This window comes from Nematolebias whitei, chromosome 6 (assembly GCF_014905685.2).
Source record: "Nematolebias whitei isolate Nwh7 chromosome 6, NemWhi1, whole genome shotgun sequence".
Classification (NCBI taxonomy): Eukaryota; Metazoa; Chordata; class Actinopteri; order Cyprinodontiformes; family Rivulidae; genus Nematolebias; species Nematolebias whitei.
In genome coordinates, this window is record NC_056503.1 from 45,597,339 (window position 1) to 45,610,072 (window position 12,734).

Genomic DNA, 12,734 nt, shown 5'->3' on the forward strand with positions numbered 1-12,734 from the left:
CCCAAACATGACTCAGCATTAACACCTGATGTACAAAGGTCCCAAACATGACTCAGCATTAACACCTGATGCACAAAGGTCCCAAACATGACTCAGCATTAACACCTGATGCACAAATGTACCCAAACATGACTCAGCATTAACCCCTGATGTACAAAGGTCCCAAACATGACTCAGCACTAATACCTAATGTGCAAAGGTCCCAATCATGACTCAGCAATAACATGACACACACACGTCTCAAACATGACTCAACATTAACATGACATGCACAGGTCCCAAACATGACTCAGCGTTAACGTGACATACACAGCTCTCAGACATGACTCAGCATTAACACCTGATGTGCAAAGGTCCCAAACATGACTCAGCACATATATTACAGTCAGTGGGAACAGGAAGTAAAGTGCTACGTGTTGTCATCATTGTATGTTCCCATACAATGGAGAAATGAGTTCCCTGCATTTAACCCATCACACCTGAGATACACCCAGGTGGAGCAGTGGGCAGCTATGTAAGCGCCTGGGGAGCAAGTGGGGATTAGGTGTCTTGCTCAGAGACACCGCAACACGTGGGAATGGCTGGGGATCAAACCTTTCTAGTCCCAAGTTGGCCGCCCTACCTCTACACCATCTCTGTCCCCAAAAAAGGAAGCGGTTGAGTTAAATAATTTCTGTAGATTAACTAAAGAATTAAATTGTAACATGTTCTGCATCTTTCCTTCTCACAGATCAAAGCTGCAATGTTTCATGTTCATACATTTTTTCAACTTTATTTATTTATATTTCATCAATTTGTGTGTTTCAGACAGAAACAGCTCTGGACTGGAGCCTTCTGAGCTGTAAAGCTGATAACATGAGATTAAAGCAGTGCTTTTAATCCAGATGTAATCTAACATCAGCCTCCGATTCTGTCTGAGGATCCAGTTTAACCCCAAACTGGTCAGAAAACCAAAGATGATTTTCAGATGTTCCTCTTCAGAGCAGAACCTCATGAAACCATTGAGGAACCTGGAGGAATGTCAGTGTTTTCTTCTCTGCTTCTTACTAAAGAACCTCAGCTGTGAAGCACAGTGGTGGAAGTGTCATGATGAAGGATTTCTTTAAAGTTCTACAAACAACTCAGAACCTGAACCTGACATGAAGAAAACCTGCAGACATCTAGAACATCATGAGGAAACCATTTGAAGAATCTGGAGGAAATTCAGGGGCCTGAGCTGGACCGATCCCTCAGACAGAACCACATCAAGAATCGTCATCCATCAGCTGATAGAGTCACATGGACCCACAGAACCTCAAGGACCCACAGAACCACACCGATACCAGATAGAGCCATGTTGTAATTGTGTTCTGATGTTTGTGTTTTTATGTTCTTACCTGAGCAGGTGTTGCCGATGAGTCTGTAACCATGGCGACAAACACACCTGTAGCTGCCAGGTGTGTTCTCACAGCGAGCGTTGCTGCAGGGGTTCTGCTGACACTCATCGATATCTTCAGAACCAAACAAAACCCAATTTCAGAACCACACTGACATGACATCAACAACAGGAAGTGGCACAAAACCACTAACAGGAAAACACATGACACCACCAACAGGAAGTGACAACACCGCCAACAGGAAGAGGCATGACACCAACAACAGGAAGTGGCACAAAACCACCAACAGGAAAACACATGACACAACCAACAGGAAATGGCATAACACCACCAACAGGAAGAAGCGTGATGCTACCGAAAGTGGCACAACACCACCAACAGGAAGAGGCATGACACAACCAACAGGAAATGGCATAACACCAACAACAGGAAGAAGCATGGTGCTACCAGAAGTGGCACAACACCGCCAACAGGAAGTGGCACAAAACCACCAACAGGAAAACACATGACACCACCAACAGGAAGTGACAACACCACCAACAGGAAAAGGCATGACACCACCCAATGGAATTGACAACGCCCAATGAAAGTGACAACACCACCAACAGGAAGAGACAACACCAACAGGAAGTAACATGACACAATTGTTTTTTCTCACCGTGACAGTGTTGTCGCTGAGTGTTGAGTTGGAAACCTTGATCACACTTACAGGTGTGATTCCCACGTGGCAGATCCACGCACAGGCCACGCCCACATACACCTGGTCTGCTCTCACACACACCTTGAACCACTGCAGGCACACACATTACTGTTCACTCCTTAATTCAACGTTTTCTACATATTTTTGGTAAATTTACTTGTTGAATCACAAACTGTTTCTAAAATAAAGTCTTTTTAATCATCTGAAAGTTTTTATATTTAATTTAGATTTTATTTTTGATGGAAACTAATTAAAAAATAACATTTCAGCTACATTTAATCAGAAAGATTTACCTCCACAATCAAGAGGTTTGTTTCACTCCGACTCATTGCAAGAATTTTTTTTATTAATCATCTTTATCATGTTTATTAAATTTATTAAATATTTGCTGACGTACAGAGTTACTAAAATCCCCATCTTAACGTGGCAGAGGGGTCTGAGTACCCCCATGATCCTAGGGGCTATGTTGCTCTACAGTCCCTGGTAGGGTCTCCCATGGCAAACAGGACTCAGGAGAGGGGTCAGACCAAGAGCATTTCTAAAACCTTCATGGATAAACACATTTGCATCAGGAAACCTCACCTAGAAAAGGAAAACCAGGGCAGCTCCCTGGAGCCAGGCCTGGGGTGGAAGCAAGCACCTAGACATTGAGCCTTGGCTCCTGGGGCTCGGCCAGGTCAAGTCCAAAAGAGAGACAGTATACCACATCCATGTGGGCCCACCACTTGTGAGGAGGACCACCATGATCAGGTGCCACGGTTACGTGCAATGCAAGCCGGGCAGCAGGCGAGGGAGAGTCCTCAGTTGTGCCGATGGACTGTGACTTCACTGGAGCTGGAACCAGAGCTTGTGTGTGAGGTTGAGTATACCACCTAGATATACTTGAGTCCACTTCTACACACAGCTTGAGCTCTGGGACTCAACTCCTGGAGAGAGGCTGGACTTTTCCCTACTCTGAAGTTGCCCAGGGACAGAGGTGTTGGGCCGTTGTGGGAACACTCACATGCTTCAGTGTCGGAGTTTTCCACCGGGGAATGAGAGGTTTTAATTTCTGTGGCTTCCTACTACGAGACAAGGTTCTGACTTTTGTTTGTGCCTATGCAGCAAACAGTGGTTCAGATTAAGCGGTCTTTCTTGAGTCTTTCTTGAGTCTCTGAATGGTGTCCTGGAAGGGGACACCATTCAGAGACTAAGATTAGGAGGAACAGCCTCACTAATCTGAACCCCAACAGTTTTCTGTTATAGACTTCCTGTGCTGTGCTTGGGCTGTCCATAACCACCACCATGTTCTTCGCCTCAGGTGAAAGAGCTCAAGTGTCTGAGTATCTTGTTTAAGAAGAGGATAGAGCGGGGAATGGACCTAAAGGTCAGGGTTTCATCCTCAGTAATGAGGACGTTGCTTCCTGGCTGACATGGGAACACCCTGGGGTCTGCCGTCACTGGGGACAGAGAGGTCTGGGTTTCTCTCCTGGACCTTTAGAACCCGACTACAGAAAAGCCGTAGACAGTGGAGATGGAGGGTTCTACACCATCAACATGTTCTGGTTTTAAACAGAATCATAAATTAAACTTTTTGAAATAAAAACTCATTTTCTTGTTTTTCTGTAATGAACAGACAGAACCTTTGGACCTGAAGATGTTCTGGATGCGCTGAACGGTTCAAGTACTCACCCTGGACTCTGGTGGGTCGGGTCGTCGGGCTCACATGAGGCCGGGCTAAGTCAGGTCTGGATCCACGTTGGGCCGGAGCCGAGGCAGAGTCGCCTCGAGGTGCGACTGGATCGGATCGGGACCCGGAGGATGTCGGAGCACCTGCTGAGAGCAGAAATATCACCTGGGTCAAAGATCCTCCAAATGAACCTGCTGCCGGGTCCAGAACTTTAGGAATGATTCCGATCCGGGTTCTGGTTCTGAGTTACCTCGGCTGTCAGTGGACCGAGAGTTTGTTTGTGCTGAGTCGACCCGGTTCTGATGGGAGGTTGAGATTGTGGACCCAGAAGGTTGAAATGTTCTGGAGGAGCTGAGCGGAGGCTGTGACGGAAGTCGGACCTCCGGCTTAGGCTGAGCGGGTCTGGTACCTGCTGATGAACCAGGGGACAGTTTCTGCTGGGAACTGGAGGTTCTGGTGCTGCTGGACCCGGGTTCAGAATCTCAAAGGAAGAATCAGGGTAGAAATATTTTTTTTTAAATTTCTGACAAAAACTTTGTGATTTTTCTTTAGATCCTTGACCCGAACCATCAGAACATCTGAAGAACCTGAGGACGGAGCCCAAGGCCTGATGGGAAGTCAAAAATGTCCAACTATGATTGACAGCTGAGTCATGTGACCTCTGACCTCTACTGAAATCCTCTCAAATATTCAAACAACAAAGCAAAAACACCAAAAACAAATGATCAGAACTGATCAAATGAATTCAAATTCTCATGATTTGAATGATTTTATTGGTCAACAGTAAATCTTTGTAAGAATTAAATGTTTTATTGTAAAAAAATAAAGTTCTCCTTTAACGAAACATTTAAACTTCTAGTCAGTGCAGCCTGAAAGCAGGAAGCTGATTGGTCCATACCTCTGCTGTCCTGTGATGTCAGCAGCGGGCCTCGGCCCGCCGGGTCGGCTCTCTGAGTGAACTGCAGAGTGGAAGCTGAGTAATGGTACCCGGGCCCGGCGGGACAGATCTCCTTAAAGGCAGCTGGGACCAACAGAACCAACAGAACCAACAGAACAGGCAGAACGTTTAATCAAATAAACTTAACGACAGAAAAACATATGCAGGTTTTAAAAACGTTTCAGGAACTCTGCTGCTTGGAGGGAAAACAGAAATAAACCAGAACCGGACCAGAACTTTTAGACAGAACTTCTTGTCTGGTTTCAGAACATCCTGATAAAACTCTAAATGATTTCACACGAACTTAAAGAAACTCATTAAAGTTTTGTCCTTCAGGTTTTGATCATTATCGATGTTGATTGATTCGTGTGTTTTTGTTCTGGTTCTGTCAGGATCTGGGTCGGGTTTTAACGTCCTGGAACAAAAATTTTAAAATCACATCAAACCTCGACGGAGACGAGATTCACTCAAAAACTGTACGAGCCCCCACAGACGACCATCGATGTAACACCTGGTCCTGTTGGGTCTCCAGCTCCGACTTCCCAGCAGAACCAGAGTTTAAACGGGTCACAGGAAGTTGGACTCTCCATGACTGAGCTGCTGTTTTCACATCTTTTACTCTTTGTTCTCAATCACAGGCCAACGTGGAGGAGTCTACTGTTTTTATCAAACGTTCAACTTTAGAGACTAAAACTTTATTATTTTACAAATAATCTTTCCTCTTTTCTCCAGTTTCTCCTCCAACCTTCAGTCTTTCTGTCTTCATCCTCCCAGTGTCTCTCTGCTGGAGGACTGATGGTTTCCTCCCAGAGGTCAAAGGTCAAACACCCAAACTCCCATTGTATCTGAGCTCAGTTTTTTCTTCAAACAGGAAGTGAAGGCTCTTTTTAACTTGTCATATATTCTCCATAAAACCATGTAGAACCACCAAGCAGAACCTGTGGGACCATCAGAACCTTCTGCTGCTCATGGGTCAAGAAGTTATTTGATCTGACTTCTAGTTTTCTGAGGCTTACTTTTTACTCTGTGGTTCTGCCTGAAGTGTAAAGTGTTGCTCAGTCCTTTTCTGTCCCCCACAAAAAGGCGGGGTCACCATGGTAACCCATGACTCAGCAGATTGTGGGTCAGTAAATCTATATTACTCAGCAGCTTCTTCCATCATGGCCGCCTCCAGGGATTCGACAGTCCTGATTAGAACTTTAAAGTTCAGGAGCTCTGAAGAAAAACTTCTGACAGATTTAGGTTTTAAAGTCCAAAAACCAGGAAGTGGTTTCAACCTGGACCTTCTAAATAAAGCTCTTTAAACTAAGAGTTTGGCTCTGTCACAGTTTCAGATTATTCCTAAAGTCCCGTTGGTCTTTGGACAGACGGATTCTGGAGCTGATTTGGACTTTGATGTTTCTGCAGAACTTCTTCCTCCTGAACTCGAGTCCGTTTCTCGTGAACCTGAACAAAAATAAATCTGAGCTTTTAATCTGAAAGATGACTGACCTGACCCAAAGTAAGGGCACTTCTGGCACTCGGGTCCCCAGGCCTTCCCGACACGGCTGCAGCAGCAGATCTGCTTGGTGATGTTCCGGAAGATGGGCATGGAGCAAGAAGACGGACCCAGACCAGAACCGAGGATCCGGTAACACTGACCCTTCTCCTCCGATATCACACTGTGGGCTGAGGACACACAGACAGGAGTGAGGAGGGAGAGGAGAACACCTGAGGGTCCAAACAGATCTTAGAGTCCAACAGATTGCTGCATGCAGAACCAGAACATGCTGTCCTCTGGTCCACAGAGACACCAGCAGCCCGACACAAAGACAAGAAGCTCAGAGGATGGTTCTGGAAAAATGAAGAAGGAAACTGAGACAAAGACAGGACAAAAACCATCAGGACCTGAAAGAACCTGAGAGAACACATCAAGACCTGAGAGAACACATCAAGACCTGAGAGAACACATCAAGACCTGACTGAACTTGTAGCTGCTATTTTGCTTCTATATCAAGCTAAAGTTCGGTGTGGCAGTAGCTGAAAGTCATCGCCACCAACAGAACTTGATTTTCCAGGTTTGGCCCAAACGGACCGACTCCTCGTCAGAAGATCTCAGGGAATTGAAGATCTTCTCCCGTGAGTTTATTACGATAATTAAAAGTAGATTTTTAAAAATTGATCCAGATTTCTCAAGTCCTTGTTTTCATATGAAAACAAACCGGAGGCTTTGTGGACCAGAACCAGGGACCAGAAAAGTTCTGGGCCCAGTTTATAGACATTCAAAACACAAACACAAAGGTGCTGTTTAAGACCAGAAGCATCAGCCGGACCAGCATCCTGCTCCTCTTCTTCCAGGGGGTCAGAAGATGCCGGTCGGAAGGAACAGACTCCAGTCAGGACTCACAGAAACCGTCTCAGAACCAGATGTGGTTCATCCCTGAGGATCACCAACCCAGATGCAGCAGATTTCATGATGACTTGTTAAAAAAGTCCCGTAACTCCAACGGATCCAGATTATTTCTTGAATTCTGACAGGAGTTCAGTCTTTCCTTTGATCAAGCAGGTGGCAGTGTGTGTGTGTCTGTGTGTGTGTGTGTTACTCACAGATGCAGATTCCATGTGTGGCATCGAGGATGAACCCCAAGCGACACACACAGCTAAAGCTCCCCCTGGTGTTCACACAGAGGCCGTTCTCACAGAGCCCCTGCTGGTGGCACTCATTCACATCTACACACACCGACACACACGTTAACACACCGACACACACGTTAACACACCGACACACACGTTAACACACCGATACACACGTTAACACACCGACACACACGTTAACACAACGACACACACATTAACACAACGACACACACGTTAACACAACGAAACACACGTTAACACACGACACACACGTTAACACACGACACACACGTTAACACACCGACACACACGTTAACACACCAACACACACGTTAACACACGACACACACGTTAACACACCGACACACACGTTAACACACTGACACACACGTTAACACACGACACACACGTTAACACACCGACACACACGTTAACACAACGACACACACGTTAACACACCGACACACACGTTAACACATGATACACACACTAACACACCGACACACACGTTAACACACCGACACACACATTTAAACACCGACACACACTTCAATGCAGGTGAGCGGGACCGGCCCAAACTGGACCGAGTGTTCTGAGCTGAACAGGTTCTGAACCTGAAAGTTTCAAATAAATCCACCAAGTTTTAAAACTAAAGGAGGCGCTGATCCATGAAACTAATCAACAAACTTCATTTTTTGTTGGGTAAAAATTTCAACACAAAAACTACACAAACAGTAAACTATCCTGATGCATGCTCAATAATCCAGGTAGAATAATCTAAAAAAGTTAAATCTGGTCCTCTGGACATTAAAAAAACAAAACAGAGCAAAACAACAACAAAAATTGTTGTTTTGCTTTGTTTTGTTTTTTGAATGTCCAGAGGACCAGATTTAACTTTTTTAAACAGTGAACTGTTTTTACAACAATAATAAATAATGATTGTCAGTTATTTCTTTAAAGTTAGAAAAAACTAAGTTTGTGAAACAATCCAGTTTATTTTCCAGCTTTTTGTGTTGTAACTGTTCACACTGATTATTTCTTATATTAATCTTATTATTGTTATTATTATCATTACTATTATTAAATTAATTACAACATTTGTTTAAATATTTAACCAATGTAAAAATTACCTAACAAGACAAATGTCAAGATCTTGGATTCACAGCAAATCTGCTAAACTAGTGGGCCGAGTTCTCAGCTCTGTGGGACGCCACAGAGCTCAACGGTTCTCGTTTATCTAGCAAACTGGAAGCTTCCATCAAAATGGTTCCAGCACAAAAACACAGGAAGCAGCCATCAAGTTCCTGATCTGAACTTTTTAGATTTTTATTTCCTGCTCGGGTCAGCTGCAGAACCAGCACCTCATGAGAAATAAACTCGTCTTAACGTTCCAGGAGAAATAATTTCTTTTATCAATGAAAATGTTTTATTTATGACTTAAAAGCTTTAAAACAACCTGTCGCCCCCACCTCCACCTGTCTGACCTCTGTGTGTGTGTTCAACTCACCGACACACTGAGACCCGTTGGATCGCTCGAACCCAACCGGACAACTGCCGTTGGTCTGACCTGAGCAAGAGCCGTAACAGAACGTTAAAAATGTTCTGACGAGTCAGAATCACTCAAAATAAAGTCTGACGTCATGAAGTCTGACGTCATAAAAAATGAATTAATTTTTAAAATTATGTCGGCCATCTTTGGTTTTTTTTTAGCTTTGGTCCAGTAGGTTTAAATAAACGGCATCACTGAACACCTGGAGCTGGACCGACAGCTCAGAATGATGACTCCGGTTGTGTTGTTTGTGTTGGTTGTTTGTTGTTGTGTTGTTTATCTGCAGGATTTTGTGTTTCAGGTGTTTGTACCTGAGTTTTCAGGACAGAGGACACAATCAGTGAGTCCCCACGCCTTCCCTGTCCCCCGACAGCAGGTTTCTCTGCTCCGCAGACCAGGGAGTGGGGAACTGCACTGTAAACACAACAACACAAAGAAAAACACAACAAATATTTATACGCAAATAAACACTGTAAACTGTAAACGTTATGTATAGGGCTCATAATAATACATTACCTTTAAATAGCCAATTAAATTGTGTTAAAAGAGAGCTGTTATAATGTTAAGGGGATGGAAATCTTTGTGAAACCTAAATTTTGAACGAGTCTGAAGGAACGGTCTACCTCAATCCAGGGAATTAGATTATGGAATAATCTGGAGAGTGATGTGAAAAATGCCAGATCAATGTCTATGATTAAGAGAATGATCAAAGCTGGTTCGTTAAAAAAAGAGAAATAACTTAATGTGTATTTGTATGAATTGATGCTCGAGAAGGAGTTGTTTATTTTGTTTTTGTTATTTGAAGATTATTATTGTTTGAATTAATTTTTTGGTATAAAGGAGCAGATATAAGATTTTTTCTTCTTTCTGCTGCCTTTCATTTTATTTGTGATTGTATTTCTTATTGTAAATTGAATTGTTTTTTAATGAAGAAACTAATAAATAAAATAAAAACACACACACACAGAAAAACCCTTCCTTCCTTCCTTCCTTCCTTCCTTCCTTCCTTCCTTCCTTCCTTCCGTCCGTCCGTCCGTCCGTCCGTCCGTCCGTCCGTCCGTCCGTCCGTCCGTCCGTCCGTCCGTCCGTTTCCTAGGAAACAAAAAACAGGAACATGTCTCATGTTCTGCGTTCTGTTCTCACCTGTCCGTCTTTCACCTCTCTGAAACAATATCTGAAGCCCGACTGGTGGTTGTAGGTACTGACACCGCTCAGGATCTGGGCCTGGACTCCACCACCTGCGAGAACCGGCGATGGGGCCGGAGCTCCGGCCGAACCCGAAGAGGAGGAAGAACTGGTCTGCAGGGCAGGACCAGAACCAGACACCTGGACCGATGAAGAAGAATCAAGTTTCCCTCCAGAAAGTGGTGAAGTTTTTATGGTACCACTTTACAATAAGGCTCCCCTTATAGATGGCTAACAAATCGTTTATAGATATGTCATTAATTCCTCTATAAACACTTTATAAATCATTAACAACTGCTTATTATGCATTAATTATGGGTGACAGAGAAACAAAACTGACAAGTTTCTTGGCACAAAGCGAGCCAAATCTGTTTCATCTAGTTGTTATATTAAACATTCAAACTAAGTTACTACCTTGTGAGCACAATAATCATTTGTAAACCTAATTTTTTAGCATATAATATTAAACTTTATCAATGCATTATAAGTATTTAAAACTAATATTATATCCTAAAAAAATAGGTTTACAAATGCTTATTGTTTTTACCAGGCAGTAACTTAGTCTGAATGTTTAATACAACAACTCTAGGTGAAATATAGGTGGCAGATCTGGCTCACTATATGGCAACAAACTGCTCAGGTTTGTTTCTCTGTCACTCTGAATTAATGCATAATAAACAATTATTAATGATTTATAATGTGTTTATAGAGGTATTAATAACGTATCTATAAATTATTTATTAGCCATCTCTAAGGGGAGCCTTATTGTAAAGTGGTACCGTTTTGATTTAAATGTTAAGATGAAAGAAACTTCCATCGTCCAGTCAGAGAGCCGGCTCCGGTTCTGACCTTCATCACCTGGTGGATCTTCACGCTGGCCTCAGGCGGGTGCTGAACTCTGACCTTCACCATGGGGGAGCTGGATTCTGGACACAGAAACAGAACCTGGAACAACTCTGAGGCTGAAGATTCAAAACACTAATAATTAGACACAAAAATGAATTAATTAAAGAACGGATTAAATTAAACCAACTCTGAGAATCACAAAGATCTGAAGCAAATTCATATTTTACAAACTTTTTAGAATATTTTACTGTTTAGAAAATTGCTTCAGAAAAACAAAAAACTGCCCGAAACAAATAAAATAAAATAAAAAACACAACTAGGACATTAAAAACTATGAGCTACATGTCTGAAAGTATTTATACAACGGTGAAAGTACATATTTTATACTGTAGTTGTAAACGATTAGTTTTAGACCAGATTAAAAAAAAAAACATTAATAAGCTGAAATAATTATTTTAGCAAGAAACAAAACAAAGCAAAAATTTAATGGTTTAAAATTCATTTAAATGAAAATCTAATTAATGAATCCAGTTTTTAAATATTAAGCTCTTTCAGAAAATATTCAAAGTAAAATCTTTTTTGCCTTTAAGAACAAAAAGTAAAGTTTAAACATTTGTGTAAAAACCAGTTTAAACAAAAATTAAGTTAAAAAACGATATATATATACATTAATAAAATTACAACTGAAAGGGTTAAAATAAAGAATATATACAAAAAATTAAAAGGATTTAAAGAAAAATTATAAAATTTCTAAAAAGTAAGAAGTTAGGGGTCAAAACTAGTTTTTTTTTATGTGACTTAAATCACCTTCGGAGCGTGGCGTGTCCCGGTTCTGACCCTGCAGCGCCTCCTGGTTCTGACCCAACGGAAGCAGGAACTCTGACCTCATCAGCTCCTGATTGGCTGCTGCGGTGGCGAGGAGGGCGGGTCTGCTGATCTGATTGGAGGAGGCGGAAGGTGAGGCGGGAATTTGGCAGAACTTTCCGGTGAAGTTTTTGGGACAGAAGCAGCGATCTTTCTGCAGACAGACGCCTCCGTTCTTACAGAGCAGCGGGCAGAGGACTGAGGAAGAAAACAAACAAACAAACAAACAAACAAACAAACAAACAGTTCATCATCTTCCTCTGAGCACCGTCACGTTTTATGAATCCAGACATTTTTCAACCCTGAAGAGGTTTTCGGATGATCAATAGGTCCAGTCAGTGTCTGACTCTAATAAAACCACAAATAAAATAAATAGAAATAAAATTACTGTTACAAACATTTAATAATAATAATAATAATAATAATAATAATGTGTATGTATTGGCATCATTGTATGTTCCCATACAACGGTGAAATTGTCTCTCTGCATTTAACCCATCCACCACCAGGTGGAGCAGTGGGCAACTATTGAAAGCACCCCGGGAGCAATTGGGGATAGGGTGTCCTGCTCAGAGACACTACGAGATGTGCAATGACTGGGGATCGAAGCTCGGACTTTCGGGTCCCGTGTCGGGAATATTGATGATGATGCACAGAAACTTTGTAGTTATGTTATAAAAGCAGTTAACCATAAAGAGGCTAGCCAAAGTGACTTAATTAATTATAGTAAATGACACGAGGGAGACGTCCGACACACTGAATGCATCACTCTGCTTCAGCACAGCAAAGTTCTGCTTCGCCTCTTTGGTTCTGATGGACTGGACAAATTTCTGAAAGCTCACCTCTGAACGGGACATGGACACTTTACCTGTGATTTATGAACCATTTTGAGTTGTGTTCACTTACTGTACAACGTCACATTACACAGTCTTACAGTGTCAGCAACAGCAATGTATGATAAAAGTTAGCGCTTTAGTGTTAGCTTCCGATAT

The 12,734-nt window shown here is 42.4% G+C and overlaps 1 protein-coding gene across 1 annotated transcript in view; it reads right to left on the minus strand.

The window, feature by feature from the left end:
- LOC119410985 (latent-transforming growth factor beta-binding protein 1) overlaps positions 1-12,734 on the minus strand; it is a 43,980-nt gene that overhangs the window by 11,173 nt on the left and 20,073 nt on the right. The window contains exons 6-17 of the mRNA XM_037677904.1: positions 11,716-11,940; positions 10,882-10,958; positions 9,991-10,173; positions 9,159-9,261; positions 8,806-8,865; positions 7,269-7,391; positions 6,174-6,350; positions 4,644-4,766; positions 3,996-4,226; positions 3,748-3,888; positions 2,035-2,166; positions 1,377-1,490 (exon numbers count right to left, since the gene is read on the minus strand). Coding sequence (XP_037533832.1) covers positions 1,377-1,490; positions 2,035-2,166; positions 3,748-3,888; positions 3,996-4,226; positions 4,644-4,766; positions 6,174-6,350; positions 7,269-7,391; positions 8,806-8,865; positions 9,159-9,261; positions 9,991-10,173; positions 10,882-10,958; positions 11,716-11,940 — 1,689 coding nt within the window. The remainder of the gene's footprint in view (positions 1-1,376; positions 1,491-2,034; positions 2,167-3,747; positions 3,889-3,995; positions 4,227-4,643; positions 4,767-6,173; positions 6,351-7,268; positions 7,392-8,805; positions 8,866-9,158; positions 9,262-9,990; positions 10,174-10,881; positions 10,959-11,715; positions 11,941-12,734) is intronic.